Source organism: Clupea harengus, chromosome 23, assembly GCF_900700415.2.
Source record: "Clupea harengus chromosome 23, Ch_v2.0.2, whole genome shotgun sequence".
Taxonomy (NCBI): Eukaryota; Metazoa; Chordata; class Actinopteri; order Clupeiformes; family Clupeidae; genus Clupea; species Clupea harengus.
The window spans coordinates 6,535,523-6,553,125 of NC_045174.1; the positions used below are offsets into that span (position 1 = coordinate 6,535,523).

Here is a 17,603-nt window from a genome sequence, read left to right on the forward strand (position 1 = left end):
AACCTCGTTCCTCAGCCCATCATTTTTTTAAATGCTATCAGTGGAACCAAGGAACGAGGAGAGAGGACCTATAAGCAAGGAAACAGAGGAGTACGCGGAGGGAAACAGAGGAGTATCCTACGCGGAAGCGTTTTCAATTGGAATGCATGATGGCCCAAGATGGAAAATCCCCATACCTCACATCTGTCAACTACAGTTTAAAGTAGAAGTTTCACACCTCTTGAGCAGGATTTGTAACCGGAGAATTTTCCATGCTTTAGTGGATTTGAATAGCTGTAGGATGGTAAAGGTGAACAAGTGTCGCTCGACAGAAATGGCTTTCATAATCGGTCACAGATGACAAATTGGCTCAGAGGTTAATGTGTAATTTTTATGGCAACTCAGCTACCTAGCTAACTAACATTAGTTAACTAGTTCAAGTCGCATTGACCACGGAAAACAGGCAGAACAATCCTGAATGGCACATTTTATTTCTTTAAAGTTTGTGATCCTATCATTAACATAGATATGATATTTCCCTGACCATTAATTAAGACAATGTTTCATCAGATATAAACTTTACAGTGAACTTTACACTGATAGCTACCTAAGGATGATAAAAACATGAATTAGCCAAATGTCCATATCCATGTCAACAAGGCAAAACATCCATGGAATCTTTTCTAATCAAATCAGTGTGAGCAACAAAAACTTTCATCTTGGGCCATCATGCATTCAAATTAAAAATGCTTCCACGTGGGATACTCCTCTGTTTCCTTGCTTATAGGTCCTCTCTCCTTGTTCCTTGGCTGCCTTTCAAAATTTTAGATGTACACGGCAAGGTGTACGATGCCCTAGCAGATTTAATTATTATTTTTTTTATAATTGAACCTTCTCCTTGCATGCTGTTTTCAAGGTCAGTTCATATGAATAATGCTTGCTGCTGAGCAATTATGTCTTTCGTTTGCAATATAATGACTTGTATTCTACTGTACTCTATTTAGGTTGGAATTCATGTATTAACACATTTAGACTACTTTATGGATTTAAATGGAGAGCTTGGCAATTGATAGCATTTGGCATAATACACAAAGAAAATAATGCTGATGAATAATACAATTAAATGTAGACCTGTGTCAATGTACGTACAAATCATTGCAAATGAACTGCAACGGTTATTTGTTGACAGTAGAATGAATGTATTGATTTATCTTAAAGTGCTTCATTTCTTATATGCTGTAGCACAGGTCTTTTAAATCTGTGTCAGCTGTAATTGACATCTCTAAGTGTTGTGATGTGTGCGTGGGCTCTCATTGTCTGTCCTTGATTCCCCCATCCTCCTTGCATCCTTCCTTGTTTACTCCACGTTTCTATCAGAGGGCGGGGCTAGGACGTAACGAAAGGAAGTCATGAAGGAAGGGAGGATTGACAAATAAAGAATTGATATGTACCCCGGGTGTTGTCCAGAAAGCAGAGTAGCCCCAGTCTAATACAAATTGTGCAGCATAAAAACGACAAGTCGAACAGGCTGATAGCACTCTCCACAGCAGCGCAATCCCATCCACCGTCTGCACGGTCCCATCCAATCAGTGTATTACTTGGTTTGTCGCCACTTCCTATTGGAATATGGCTGTCATTCGTGGGCGAACTTACGCGACAGCTTAGAGATGGTCGCATTACCAGTAATGACAGATAGACAGTCAAGATCAGAAAAGGTCTATGCTCAAAAATAAGGTATGACAATGCTAATGTTTTCAGTGAATACTGTGCTATCATTTTGATGAGCGTATGTTGCCAAGCTTTGTAAGCGTATTGGCTTGCTGATATTAGCTAGCAAAGAAGGTTATAGCTGACCTGTCCTATGTTCCAAGACATTTAAGAAATGTGCAAGCTGGTGAATGTTGACTAAGTCATGAACCCTTTGTTCTATCGAGACCAGGTGCAAGAATACTCAGTCATTCAGTAATGCACTCTAGTTTGCATTATTATCGCCAATTGTCTTACTCCGAGACTGTCCTGCTATGCTAACTGTGCTAGCATGAGAGTTCATGCTAACTGTGGTACAGCTAGCCAATGTTATTTTATTGAGCTAACGATAGCGAAATAGAATGAGAACTGTTCGGCTGCTTTGATTTGATGTTGAATTAGGCAGACATTTTCCGTTAAGTTATGTCACTAAACACCACAGACGCTAGAGTTACACACTATTCAATCCAGACCGTCCCATCTAGTTTGACTGGCGTTAACCAGGGAGAGGCTCACAGATTAGAAGTGCAGGTTGGATTTAATGAAAGTCAAGGTTTCACCCCTTGTTTAGTCCATTGACAGGGTTTCTTTGCCCCCTCTGCCCCCCCCCAGTGTAGGCCAGCGTGTACCTCTGCTTGTTGACGATACTGTGTGCTGCTGACTGGACTAAAAGTTCCATGCCAGCTTTCATGAATTCGTGGAAGCTTTGTTCGACAACACTGGCACTGTTCTAAAACACTGCTGCACGTATTTACTGTTCTAAAACACTGTTGCACGTATTTACTGTTCTAAAACAGTGCTGCACGTATTTACCGTTCTAAACACTGCTGCACGTATTTACTGTTCTTAAACGCTGCTGCACGTATGTGCTAATCTCCTTAACTCACGTTGTTTACATCCAGCAGCATGGATAAACTAATGGCCTTGGGCCTGCAACTTGGTGAACTATCCGCAGAACTATACTGTGGTACTAGGACTGGTTCTTGAATCGTTAATTCAGTTTTACCGTTGGATAATACAACAATACCCTTGAAATAAAAATGAAGGCATTTCAGGGATGGGAAAAGTGACTTGATTCAAATTTCTAAGGGATTGGAATCCTCCCTTCTTTTCTTGGTGGGGCTTGACTGTAGTATGTGTTTAAATGGCTATAGTTTTCTATTATCCCACAGGGTTGTTGAGCAGCAAAGCAGAGCCTCATCTGGGGACTGGGCAAGCAAAGCCAGAGTAAGCATCACTGTCGCCCCAGACAACCAGTGCAGCACCCTCTGACAGAGCATGCGAACAGAGCATGCGAACAGGCAGAGTCAACAGATGTCATGGAGCTAAAGGATAAGAAACAGGTAGGGAGCTGCTGCAGCACCTCACAAGTTTGTAAAGAATTCTGCTACTAATAAGAACAGAGTTTCATGCCTAATGTTAAGTGAGAATTACTCTTATAATGGATTTGCCATTTACTTAAAACTCCTACATGGGAGTTGGTTGTTTCAGATGTGTGAAGGGGCCTGTTCACATTTCAAACCTCATCATATACCTGTGGAAGGCAGTCATATCTTATAAGACATATCTATAAGACATTTTCCAAAGAGTTTTTGAATTTCAGAGTTGTACTGTTGGTCTAACCAAGTTTGTTATTCAATAGCCTTGCATTAAGGGGTGAACCTTTTAATATTTGTCTATGCTTCAAACCAGTTATCTTTGCTTCTGCTGTGTTCTGTAATAATTAACAGTCTGACCAAAGAGGACAGCAAATTCCTTGCTGCTGGAAGACAATGGAAATCTTAGAGACTGAGTACTAACTGGTGCAATATTTCTTGTGGATTGTAACATGGGTTTGGCATATGAATTGAGGGCAAGAAGCAGTCACTCCTCTCGAAGTTGACTTTGGCTCATATTGCAAGAGGTTTAGGTGGAGATGTTAATGACTGAGTGTAGCAAGCACTGGCATTTCCTTCAAGAAATGCAAATCTAGTTATTATTGTTGTTTTTATTTATTATTGTTATCTTTATTTTGTATTATTGTTGTTGTTGGTTTCTTTACTGTGACCCTGAAGACTATATTCTTTATTATACTATTAACTATACTATTATCTTCAACATCCAATCAGATTACACCATTCACTTCAGTGCTCCTGATGTAAGTGTTTTGGTTGGCTTGGACTGTTTGTTGCCATGTTTGTTTGCCATTTACACAGCCAAGACTGTGTACCGACACCAGTCTTTTTAAGTTCAAACACTGAACGGACAGCTAGAGGACTGTGAGGAGCAGTTGACTGAATTTGACAAAAAGTGTATGGGATTAGAATGGTGTAAACTAGCAATTGAAAGATTCTTTCATGGTAATAAATACCGTTTCAATTACTCTTTCTTTCAGTTAGACTTGAAAGACTAAAAAACACGATCTAAACTCATTAGGTAAGAGATTACCAAATCCCAAACCTTTATTGAGTCAATAAACCAGAATTGGTATGGTACATATTTCTTTGAAGTTATATGCTGTTATGGTGTGTACGATTATTCAGGCCCCCCTGGCTCTGTGTTCAAAGTGTCTTTTTGTGATCACAAGTGATGCATCAATTCACAACTTTTCAAACCCCTGAACGAGTCAGAGATAACATGTTCGATATGCTGCCTTCACTCATGCAAGAGCAGGACACATACACATGCATCCAATAGTTGGAAGTAGAGGCAGTGCATCACATTGCATTATAGGCATGGTAAGCTCCAGGACATCAAGGCTGGCTTGCTCTCAAGATGCTTAAGATGCAGTATCAGCAACTCCTGAGATGACTGCGTTGAGGTATCACATTTTTTTTTTTAACCTCGTGTGAACAGGCCCCTTCGCACATCTGATCATTGAACCATAGCTACAGGTAATCTGCATCCAGTCGCTGAACTCGGTCCTCCTTCATTAATCTAAAAACAGAACCCACCCTGGTTGGTGTTAATTTCCTCTGGACACAGCATCCCACCACTGCCATCTTGGAAATGGAGCCAGAATGTGTTCCAGGGAATGAATACAGCAGCAAAGAGAAAAATTGGAATATAATATAAACATAACTTTCATTAACAAACGTCTCCACATTTTTTCCAAATTTACCGTGTACATAATAGTTAAAGAGAAATCAAACAAAATTCAGAAAATAAATCAAACAGGTGCTAAACCAAGATAAGCAAACCAGAACAACAACACCATGAGGTGCACCTGTTAACAAGACGAACCTGACACCTCCCATTGATAACTGTTACGCCGCCTGGTGGCTCGGAGTAGGACATAACATAAGAGCAACAGGTTGAGCAAGTGAGGGTGTAGTCACACAAAAGCCAGGACCCGAAAGAAAGTATTTATTTACAGAAAGCAACACAGGGATCAACAAGGACTGTCAGTGGCACCAAAGAAAAGAACATAAATAAACCCACCCCCCATTGACAGGTGCTTAGCACCCAAAAGTACAGTGGGTGGTGCTCACTCTAACCTGGGGTATTAACAAGAAGTAAACCTATGTGTGTGTAATATGTAGACCCCGGAGTATCTTACCTATCCTCATTGTCCCTGTGCGCACAACAAAAACCATTAACAAAGACAAAACAAAACAAAAGTAGGCTGCTAACAACTCAAGTAATATAGTTGAACAAATGTGTTATAACTAAAGACAAATCAATAAACCAGCAAAAACCAAGCAAGACCAAGCAAAAGCAATCAGAGCTCTGCCACAGCTCAACCCTCAACACTTGCTAACAAACACAGGACTAATTAAAGGGGAATGGTTGATGGGAGATCTGGAACAGGTGTGGTGATTTGATGATTGGAACCAGGTGTGCACATCTGTGAAGTAGGAGAATGAAAACAGGAGAAGGAGACAGAACAACAACACAAACCAACAACACAGAACAGAACACAATACATGTAGGCCTATAACATGGATACATACAAGACATACAGAACACTGTACGTAACAATAACAATCCCGCGCTAATTAAAGGTGTTGTTTTATGCAAGTCTGGATGAGCTAAATCATTTCATACTAATACTCCTCACATAAAGATGATATTTAGGGGTCCCTATTGTATTTGTTCTGATTCTTCTTTTTCTCCCATAAAAGGTTGCACATGCAGCAGGTCTTGACCATAGATTCCAAAGTGGTGCACCAAATATTACACACATCATCCACAAGGGATGCAAGAACCACATTTACATTTTGACTCATATCTCAGGAAGTGTATGGGTTAGAACAACATTTTTTCCCTCTGCTTCCTCGTAATCTCCCAACAATCTCCTGCCAACTTCCGGCCCTGCAATTTCTGCCATTTCAATTTCATGCAGGTGGTCACAGCAAGAAACCACAACTTTCAAACATGCCTTCTCTTCTGAACAGGGAGAGAAAGAAATCTTTACAGAAACAAATAATTCACAACTGTTTGTTACATTTAGTAAATACATTTTCCAGAACAGTGAAATACATATGTTTTGTTTTTAAACACACTAAACACAAAGTTTTTATTGCATAAATACATCAAAACCATCAACAACTCAAACAACTCAAAAACATTAAAACATTCATTTTCCATTCCAAAAATAAATCCCAAAAGACATGGTTAAAACTCTCGTTGGCAAACTCTGTATAGGTGAACAAATGTCAATGGGTAACCTAATTTAATGAATACATTACAATGTGGGGCGTCAAACCAGTGCAGCGTCACATGCACCTATACACTTTGTATTATGCAGATACCTGTGTGTCATACTGGAAGTTACTTTGGATGAAGGCATCTGCTAAATGAATAAATGTAAAAGTAGTGTGAATGTTTGTCATGAATTTAAAAAAAATTATAATTTATGCGTACGCTCATATGTTTTGTATCAGAGACTTTGACCCTATTCTAGTTCTAGTGGTATCTGTGGAAAAGTGCTGTGTTTCTAACCATGGACATTGAGCTCAGTGCCACACATAACGTTTCAGCCCATTGCATTAAAGGTACAGTCTGCAATTGGAATCCAATACACTTTTGGTCAAATTCAGCAAATTGCTCTTCATGGTCTTGTAGCTGTTTGTTCTTTGTGTGCGCTCAGAAAAATGTCAGTGTTCATACACAGTCCTGGTTCTGTAGCCTGACGGTGTCATACTCATAATTCTAGTCAGAATATGAGTCTGATACCGCTCCAATGGGCTGTGATTATGGGGCGTGTTTCAACCGAACCAGGAAAAAAAAATGCCTCTTCGCTCAATTGGATATATCTAGAACCAATCAGAGCAACGTAGTATGACCATAACGTAGACCATGGGGCCAGCTGATACTTTTACCGGATCCCGTAGGAAGGACGGCAAAAACATCTTTTCGATCTACAAATGCCTTGATCGCGTTTCTCTGTTCCTCTTTCAAAATGAATGTGCTGTCAATGTCTTCTAAAACAGACTCGAATCTCCACATTTCAGCTCTCCAACAGCAGCCATGTTTGTTGAAAACGAATTCACCCCAAAAGCTCTTTGGTGACGTGGTTGATTACGTTACGGTTGATCATCTGTCCATCATAGTATAAAGCCCGCCCTGACAATTTGATTGGTCTATCTATCTCCTCAAAGGTTTTTGTGAGGAGATAGTTTCTCCCCAACGGAGCGACACCAGACCGAACTTCCCGACCTAAAATGTTGTGGGCGGGACTAAGTTCGTCTGGCATCCAGGCTACTGGTTCTGTACATGGGAAACAAATTCCAATCAATACCTTGATTCAGGAGCACATAAGGTAGGGGTGTCATTTGATTGACGAGTCTTCAGTCAGAATCACAGACGTTTCCTTTAAGTTACTATAAGGCTTGTATGTCTTTTTCAGGAAACGTAAAAGAAAGCCAAGAGTAAGAAATGAAAAATGCAACTGTCTACAGCCTAATGTTGTATGTAATATGGCTATCAAAGGACTAGTTACTGTAAGACACAGGACATCAAAAGACTAGTCACTATAAGTTTGAGACTATACTGCTATCAGGGATGCAATGGTACATTGGGCCCACCGGTCAGTTTGTATCATGGTTTTTGGGTCACGGTAACAGTGCGATTTCGGTATCTTTATATTTAAGAAAACAAACTAAAATCATCCTTTTTTTTGCCTCCAGTCAAATAAAACTTCCTTTTAAAAATGTCAGCATGAGTGTTGGCAGCTGAGGCCTTGTCTCTATCTGTACTACAGTGAGGTAGCTTTCACCTGCTCTGGTGGACCAACTATCAGTGGAGAGAGATAGATAGGGTATCTCAGTCCATTTGATTTCAATTTCTCTGTGTGATGTTTCATAGAGCAGAGCTTTGCTGTTGAAATGAGGGCAGGAAGGGACATTGTAACGTGGTTTATTTTTACATCAGGTAAATCTCACGTCAGTAATCACAGAATAAAGCTGCAAATCTTTGGCTATAAATACTCCTACTGCTTTCATTATTACCTCTGCCAATGTTTTGTCTGTCTGTAGGATTACACAAAAACTACTGGCTCCATTTCCATGACAGGTGTAGCATGGGCCAAGGAATAAGCCATTACACTTTGGAGCGGATCTGATCTGACTCCCAGGGCAGCTCCACTAGTTTAGCTCCACTTCAGCTAACACTGCGAGATGAGGCATGTGGCCTGGGCAGAGGTCTGCACTCCCCAAGTGCCCTTCTAGTTTCTAGCTTTTTTTTATTTGTCACAAATTGTTGTTGGAAGGCAACAGTGGGATAGGGAGTGATGGCGATGTTAATGAGACATCATGTTAGAAATGTTTCCACTCAAGTGGCAAAACCATGCATGCAGACTCAAAGCTTTGTGTGTACAGTCCTCTTGTCCCCGTCATCATATTGAAGGCTCAATCCAAAATGTTCCCACACAGCAGGTTTGAAAGACGTGGTGCTTCTCTCTGTCTAGCACTTTTGTCAAATTGGAGCTGAGATCATTTTGTTTTTAGTTCCCCCTCTCTTCACCAGCTCTTCTTTGCATACAGAGCACTGATGGACTCCAGGGGAATTGGAACAGGCTCCAGGTTTTTAGTGCGGATCTGAATGTACAAAGTGCATGTAGTCAACAGCACAGAAAGCAGGTTTTGAAAATGATAAGAAATTGACAGGCGTACCTTAATGCCATGGTTCACTTGTGCGTATTAAACCACAGGGGGCATACTGAATGTTTCGACAATATACCTTATTGTATCCCTAACTGCTCCACATGCAAGTTCATATCTGTGCCAATTTGTCTGATCCCTCAATTTTATGGCATGTTTCAAAGGACAAGTCATATAGCACACGCTGTTGCATAATGTTCTTTTGAAATGTCCGTTCATAGAGAGAGCGCATCTGATGTCTTATCTGTCATAGGAGGAGCAGCAGGTGACCCCTCTTGGGCTATCTACGACTCAGGCTCTCCGGACATTGCACACCCAGCTCTCCAATCTCCTGGAGCAGCACCAGAGGTCTGGCAGAAGGAGACCCACCCTACAGGTATTTGCCAAACCTGTGACACGGCACACACACCCAGGTCATTCAGCACACCTCATACTGTTACACCCAGATGGCACACTCTTGTTGACACACATGACGCTGTCTCTTGTTGACACACATGACACTGTCTCTTGTTGACACACATGACGCTGTCTCTTGTTGACACACATGGCACTGTCTCTCGTTGACAAACATTGCACTGTCTCTTGTTGACACACATGACACTGTCTCTTGTTGACACACATGACACTGTCTCTTGTTGACACACATGACACTGTCTCTTGTTGACACACATGACACTGTCTCTTGTTGAGACACATGACACTGTCTCTTGTTGACACACATGACACTGTCTCTTGTTGACACACATGACACTGTCTCTTGTTGACACTCATGACACTGTCTCTTGTTGACACACGTGACACTGTCTCTTGTTGACACACATGACACTGTCTCTTGTTGACACACATGACACAGTCTCTTGTTGACACACATGACACAGTCTCTTGTTGACACACTGTCTCAGTGCGTTTGTTGGTTGGTTGTAGGCGGTTGCTTAAAGTGTGTTGAGAGATTGTCACCTAGCAAGACAATTGCAGACACCATACATGACATTTACCTTCTGGATGTCAAATTAGGTCAATTTTGTCTTGATTAAAAAAGATTCCTAACACGTGACATGATGATGGCATGGAGGAAAGAAACGTTTTCCAATAAATTCACAAAAAAAAAATACCCTTTAAAAAGTCAAGACTGACTAAATATATCTTAGTCACAACACAGTACAAATATATCCTCTTCACTTGCAGCATTATTGACATGGTACTGACTTGAGGGTTCTGAGGGGATCAACACTATATGGGAGAACATTCACTGTTATGTAGAGGGAACATTATGTGTGTTTCCAAGATAACGCACTAAAGGGCACTGATAGACTGAGATTGGCTTATTGAAGTGTTCTCCTATGAATATAATCACCAAACTCAAACTACTGGCTTAGGTCCCAGTGAAATCCCTCGTATGATTTTCTAAATACCATTTTATTTTTCCCCCTTTTCCCTTTTTCTGGTTTTTTTTTATTTTTATTTTTTTTTTTACTTCAGTATACAATTTGAGTACAATTGACATTCAGGCAAATGTTCAGACCACTAGTCCAATATAAGCTTTTACTTGTGTTGGGCAGTTGGACAAGATTTCATTTAGCAACATTGAGTAAGTATGAGGTATCTCTCACAAAGACACACACTACATATACCCCCACTTACACAGGTACACAGACACAAACTGGCTGCATCTCAGAAACACTGTTCACCCTTGACAACTGACTTTATGTTTAATTACAGGATCTATGGACACAGAGCTTTCTCCACCAAAACAATCGCCACTCTTGCTTTCACTGGCCAGGAGCGGCACTCACTCTGCTGGTGGTCTTGGGGCTGCTCTGCTGCCACGGCAGCCAGCCACATGGCAGGTGAAGTCATTGCTGCATACTTTCAGCACTTTTAGTGAAGGCGTTTTCATTTTCCAGTATTTAATTTAATTAGTGGGCTGTTAGATGTGCAAAACTGTGGAACATAGCCTTGGTACTGGAAAAGGGATGCCTCAGATGGGGGGATTGGATAGATTAGCATAAAGCAGATTTTAATGTGCTATTTCAAACATAAATCATACATTAATAAATCAAACTGAAGTGTGCCTTAATTTGATTGCCTACCATAGAAATCATTGTAAAGTTGAAATGTCTGTTTATACAGCAGACAATGCTGTGCCATCTATGGAAATGGTGAGAGTGACAGTGCTGTTGTTGTTTGTGTTGTCAGTGGTGGGATCGAGCTGGTGAATGCTGGGGCTCTCTCCCTTCTGCTCCTGCTCAACCTGCTCCTCGTCAGCCGTCAACAGCGCTTGATGAAGAGTGAAATGGTTCGGAGGCTCAACGCCATCATCACACAGCTCAGTGGTGAGGGTTGAGTGACTGTAGTCTGACTAGTGTTTCGATAGGAATAAAAAGTCATGAATTTCTATACTTTTAAAACCGAACGTTTTGTGATGACTTTTGATCAGGTCATATCTAATGCTATTGTTATATAGCACGTGAGCATTAGTTCATTTCTGTTGTGGTGGGATGTTGTGATGACTTGTTTGGTTGCTTGTTTGTTTGTTAGGTGACAAAAGTCTTTGCAGTTAGGTGACAAAAGTCTCTCTGCAGTTAGGTGACAAAAGTCTCTCTGCAGTTAGGTGACAAGTTTCTCTGCAGTTAGGTGACAAAAGTCTCTCTGCAGTTAGGTGACAAAAGTCTCTCTGCAGTTAGGTCCCTACGACAGCAGTATTTGCATACGTCATGAGGCCCTTTCATGGTTGCTGCGGCTCATATTTCAAACTCAGTCAGGTTTTTTTCCTGTAACGTCACACACATCACTAGTGCAGTGTCACCGCTGTCAGAGCTGTGCTTAAAGAGACGGATTCCTCTTAGCCATATCAAATAGCCATGCAGTAACACGTACTTATTCCTCTTAGCCAGATCAAATAGCCATGCAGTACCACATCCTTATTCCTATTAGCCAGATCAAATAGCCAAACAGTACCACATCCTTATTCCGTATCGGTATACTGTGCAACCCTAGCACCGACCATGTTTATATGATTATATTGTTGATATTTTTTGTTTTTGCGTATGTTTTTGAAAATAACTGCATGGCAGTTTTTGTGTATTTCTGCTGGATGATCATACTTCATGTTTTGTTCCCTGCTCTGAATATTTTCTGAGTAGATTGTGTTTACTGAACCCCGGCTCAACTCTTCTTATCTCTTCTAGATCATCTGGAAGTCTGTGGAGAGCAGCCATTCAGATGGGCCCCTGCGCTCTACCCTGACCTCTACACTCCTTCCTCCCCATCCTGGTCCCTGCACTGGACCTATCGAGATGAACAGCTGGTCAATCTACCGGTCAGTCTGCTGGTGGAGGGGGATGTCATTGCTCTGAGGCCTGGTCAGGAGACTTTTGCTTCTCTCAGAGGAATCAAGGTGACCTCTCTCGCTTTCTCCCTCTCCTTCTCTCTCTCTGATTTAACAAGACTGGGTGTCTGTTTCATGTATCGGGGAACCTGATTAGATTATATTTCATCTAGAAAATCTTTATCGGTTTTTAGAGCTATCTCTGTTGAATATTGTCAGTGGTATGTAATGATCAGTGTCTCCTATTGTTTTTGTTCTTTAGGATGATGAGCACATTGTGCTGGAGCCAGGAGATCTCTTCCCTCCGTTCTCCCCCCCTCCATCACCCCGTGGGATTGAGAAGAGGGGCCCCCACAGCCCTCAGCAGCACCGGCTCTTCAGGGTGGTCCGCACACCCGTGCTCAATAACATCAGGTTAGCAGTCACCCGGATGCTGGAAGAAAATGTCCCCGTTATCCCTGTGTTATCCTTTATTCCTTAGTTCATTTAAATGCATCACTTCTGACATATTTAAATGTTCAACAGGAACAGTTTAGACCTGGCTCTGTCTCGACCAATCACAGCCCTGGACAACGAGCGTTTCACCGTTCAGACCATCATGGGCAAATATGCATGTCCTGCTGTGTTGGTATGGTAACACTTTCTGACTTTGATGAGACGAATGTGATGTAATGATCTGCTCCCTGCTATGTTCTTAATGCCAAGTGTGTTTTTCTCTGCGCAGGTGGCCTTCTTCACTGTTAACACAGTGCGCTTCTTCTGTGACACTCCCAGTCTGACTCCTGCCCCATTCAACTTCTTCCAGTTGCAGGTATTTCTGCTCTACAATAAGAAAATGAAGTCTTGGAAAAGCTAGAGTTATGGAAAGGTCCACTGGCTGTGTGTATGATATGAATCTGTTGCATGTGATGTACATTGTAGATTGGTTTATCTAGAGGCCAACTTAGTCGAGGTCCCTGAAAATCCCTGAACACTGAAGCTTTTTTGATGTACCCGGCTAACCATTAATGTAGAAACATATTTTTTCTTCTGATTCGTTGAAAGCCCCGGAATCTAATGCACCCATTTCCGCAATTTCCCGCCAAATATTTCCAGCATTTTCAAAAAATCTCTCAAAATGTTGTGTACATCATTTACAGACTATGCTGACAAAAACTTATTTTCAGATTTTTGATTCGTCAACCAGTTTCAAAGTTACATTTCAATCAAATTTGAGGGTGTTGCCCATAATGACTACATCCAATATCTTCTGATGTAAAGGTGCAAACTTAACCAATTTTGGTACAAACAATCACTACAACTTCCTTTGGTCACACACCAAATGTTGTGAAATTTTGAACATAGTGGGCGCTATAACTTTCATTATCTAAGTCTCTATGTCTGTCACCAGTTTCATATCATTCCGCGAGAAATTCATTGTAATTCTCAGTCAGCAGATAATACATTGCCATGCAACACCTGCAACTTTAAAGTTCTATTTGTATGAAGTAATATTATTTAGGTGAAACATTTCCATGAAAGGGCAATAAAATCATTATCAAGAAATATTTGAAGAAATCTCTTTGTTTTGGCCACTAACTGTATAATAGTAAACGCTTTGCAGTCCTGTTGGGATTTCTTTTGAAAGATTGACTGGCCGATTCTACTTATTTGTGTTCCCCATCTTGTCTTTGTAGATGATGGGAGTGCTGCCTATCCTTCCTCTGCTGTTCCCCGTCATGTGGGTGCTGGTGAATGCATATGGGGAGGCTCGTGTTTTAGCAGAGTCCAGCCGCAACTCCCCCATTGGAATGGTAAGCCATTCAATTTACACAAACAACCACAGACATCCAGATACAACACAAAACAAACATTCACTTTGAGGTGTAGGAAGTAGCTTTTGTTTTCAAAATTGAAAATGCATCTGGACTGGAAGATGATGATTAAGTCTGAAGGCCTGATAAATATAGTGTTCCCCATTGGCACTGTGCAATACACTCTAAGAACTCCTCAAATAAAGTATCAACATGCACAGAAGATACTGGGAGACTCAACTATTACCCTTTAGATGTCATTATTATGGGTCTCTACAAGTATTTCAGTTCTTGTTCTAAAAACAACATTGACTGCAGCTTTGATAGACATGTTATTCTGGCAGTGGTCTCACTGGAGATGTGAAGCACATCCTGAATTCCCTTGTGAAAAGCTGATATGGGTTGTTGTACTCTGTTCTAAATCAAATTCGTGTCTCGGAATATTCCCAAACTAGCAAACTACAAATGCTGTGTAACACAAGTGCAAGCATTCTTTAAAAAAAAAAGTCTAATTAACTGATGTTTAGTCAGACTGTGTTGCCCCAGTATTTATAGTTCTGAGGTCTGTCCTTTGGGATAAACTGTTTCCTCATGTTGGATGACATCCATTTATTCCTTAGCAACGTTGTATCCTTGGTTTGAAGGTCGAAACCAAACTCTTAAGGCCTGAACTTAAAATGGTTGTGCAAAGCTAACAAAGGGGCCTGCTGTTAATGAGCCTCTTCTCTTGATCCAGCTTGCTAAGTTCTCTGAGGACACTCTGAGCAGCTACACGGAAGTGGTGTCCTCGCAGGTATATCCTCACAATCCCTCTCCCTTTTGACCCCTGCACCCCACCCCCCTCCCCCATCATCCCGATCCTCCACCCTGCCTTCTCATGACTTCATTGAATGTTTGTTTTAAAGCACCGCTTGAGCAGATGTTATTGGGCACGTTCTTGTTTCACATTGTCTTTTGCCTTCGCCTTTTTCACATGTGTATTACCATCCGTGTGATGGGAAATGGCATGCCTGCCCTTCCTTCCCTCTTCAATCTGCCTCTTCACGTGTGTTTGCCTCAGATATGCATGTTAGAAATAAGAAGTCTCCTTGCAAGTAATACTCAAATACTTCTTGTATCGTCTCAGTCACTTTCTGATTTTCTGATACTTTGTCACAGAACACCTAACACAGAACTCACCTATCTTTTGGTGATATAGCTGATAGTGTCACAGAACTCACCTATCTTTTGGTGATATAGCTGATAGTGTCACAGAACTCACCTATCTTTTGGTGATATAGCTGATAGTGTCACAGAACTCACCTATCTTTTGGTGATATAGCTGGTAGTGTCACAGAACTCACCTATCTTTTGGTGATATAGCTGGTAGTGTCACAGAACTCACCTATCTTTTGGTGATATAGCTGATAGTGTCACAGAACTCACCTATCTTTTGGTGATATAGCTGGTAGTGTCACAGAACTCACCTATCTTTTGGTGATATAGCTGATAGTGTCACAGAACTCACCTATCTTTTGGTGATATAGCTGATAGTGTCACAGAACTCACCTATCTTTTGGTGATATAGCTGATAGTGTCACAGAACTCACCTATCTTTTGGTGATATAGCTGATAGTGTCACAGAACTCACCTATCTTTTGGTGATATAGCTGATAGTGTCACAGAACTCACCTATCTTTTGGTGATATAGCTGATAGTGTCACAGAACTCACCTATCTTTTGGTGATATAGCTGATAGTGTCACAGAACTCACCTATCTTTTGGTGATATAGCTGATAGTGTCACAGAACTCACCTATCTTTTGGTGATATAGCTGATAGTGTCACAGAACTCACCTATCTTTTGGTGATATAGCTGATAGTGTCACAGAACTCACCTATCTTTTGGTGATATAGCTGATAGTGTCACAGAACTCACCTATCTTTTGGTGATATAGCTGATAGTGTCACAGAACTCACCTATCTTTTGGTGATATAGCTGATAGTGTCACAGAACTCACCTATCTTTTGGTGATATAGCTGGTAGTGTCACAGAACTCACCTATCTTTTGGTGATATAGCTGATAGTGTCACAGAACTCACCTATCTTTTGGTGATATAGCTGGTAGTGTCACAGAACTCACCTATCTTTTGGTGATATAGCTGGTAGTGTCACAGAACTTACCTATCTTTTGGTGATATAGCTGATAGTGTCACAGAACTCACCTATCTTTTGGTGATATAGCTGATAGTGTCACAGAACTCACCTATCTTTTGGTGATATAGCTGATAGTGTCATGCTCTGAAAGCTTTTCTTACATTATCATAGCAAAAAACACAGAACTACATAGTGCATATCCTGGATGGGTAGAACACAGAACTACATAGTGCATATCCTGGATAGCTAGTGGGAACGAGAGTTTTATCTGTTCTTCACATGGCCACCATATACCATCAAAATGAATTTGAAGACAATACCACAACTAGTTGCTGTAGGTAGAGATAACGTATTTCCGGTGGGATCCGTATTGAAACCCGAAGTGGGTACTTTACTCCGTTTGACTGGCTAATACCAGGACCTTTACTTTTTCGTTGAGAAATTGTGTCGATCGCCTGCCTTTTAAACAATTGTTTTTTGTATTTTTTTTTATTTCTGCGAAGTTATGCGGCTCAATACTCAACTGACTTGTTAACCGAACTTTTACGAAGTCATACGACTAAACACACAAGTGATTGGCTGTTCAGGTCAGATGACAAGTTTTAACCAACCAGAGGCCGAAGTAAAGTTCCAACTTCCGGTTTTAATACGGATCCCACCGGAAATACGTTATCTCTACCTACAGTTGCCTATAAAAATATACCTAAAAAAGTGTCAAATTGTTACATAGGTATATTTAAACAAAGATATTCTGTCCTTTTGCTTGGTATGGTTGTGTGCATGAAAGGATTGGTCCTAAGAGTCATGCACTGTTAGGGGTGTTTGAAATGATGAATGGTCGCTCACCATAACTGTGCTGTCTGTTGCCGTTATTACTTGGGTGGCTAGGGAAAAATACATTCTCGGAAGAAAGGTACTGTCTTCAACTATTTTTAAATTCCAAAAATTCCTTTTAACTAAATGGTTTCAGCTTTCTTATTGTTAAATAATGATGATGTGTGCACATTCCTTTATTTTGTTTTATATCTAGATAGATATTTTGGCAAGTCTATCACCAAGCAAACTAGAAGTAATTGATCAAATACATAGCCAAATATATAGATGATTGAACCCTATGATGATGCCACTTGGCATGGGTGGGGTTTGTCATTAATATTTAAGGGGTAGTGTATAGTCAGTGTGGAGCGTCGGGGGTTTGTCATTAATATTTAAGGGGTAGTGTATAGTCAGTGTGGAGCGTCGGGGGTTTGTCATTAATATTTAAGGGGTAGTGTATAGTCAGTGTGGAGCGTCGGGGGTTTGTCATTAATATTTAAGGGGTAGTGTATAGTCAGTGTGGAGCGTCGGGGGTTTGTCATTAATATTTAAGGGGTAGTGTATAGTCAGTGTGGAGCGTCGGGGGTTTGTCATTAATATTTAAGGGTTAGTGTATAGTCAGTGTGGAGCGTCGGGGGTTTGTCATTAATATTTAAGGGGTAGTGTATAGTCAGTGTGGAGCGTCGGGGTTTGTCATTAATATTTAAGGGGTAGTGTATAGTC

At 40.9% G+C, this 17,603-nt stretch overlaps 1 protein-coding gene across 3 annotated transcripts in view; it reads left to right on the forward strand.

Annotated features, from left to right (window-relative positions):
* Positions 1 to 1,336: 1,336 nt before the first annotated feature.
* tmem94 (transmembrane protein 94) overlaps positions 1,337 to 17,603 on the forward strand; it is a 34,652-nt gene continuing 18,385 nt past the window's right edge. For 2 of the 3 annotated variants that reach the window (XM_012814675.3, XM_012814674.3), the window contains exons 1-11: positions 1,337 to 1,713; positions 2,898 to 3,068; positions 9,061 to 9,183; positions 10,527 to 10,654; positions 11,004 to 11,140; positions 11,996 to 12,204; positions 12,398 to 12,549; positions 12,661 to 12,763; positions 12,860 to 12,946; positions 13,812 to 13,928; positions 14,665 to 14,721. In XM_012814675.3, the coding sequence (XP_012670129.1) occupies positions 3,045 to 3,068; positions 9,061 to 9,183; positions 10,527 to 10,654; positions 11,004 to 11,140; positions 11,996 to 12,204; positions 12,398 to 12,549; positions 12,661 to 12,763; positions 12,860 to 12,946; positions 13,812 to 13,928; positions 14,665 to 14,721 (1,137 nt within the window). In that variant the 5' untranslated portion in view covers positions 1,337 to 1,713; positions 2,898 to 3,044. The remainder of the gene's footprint in view (positions 1,714 to 2,897; positions 3,069 to 9,060; positions 9,184 to 10,526; positions 10,655 to 11,003; positions 11,141 to 11,995; positions 12,205 to 12,397; positions 12,550 to 12,660; positions 12,764 to 12,859; positions 12,947 to 13,811; positions 13,929 to 14,664; positions 14,722 to 17,603) is intronic. The other variant, XM_031560624.2, reaches the window with a different exon arrangement.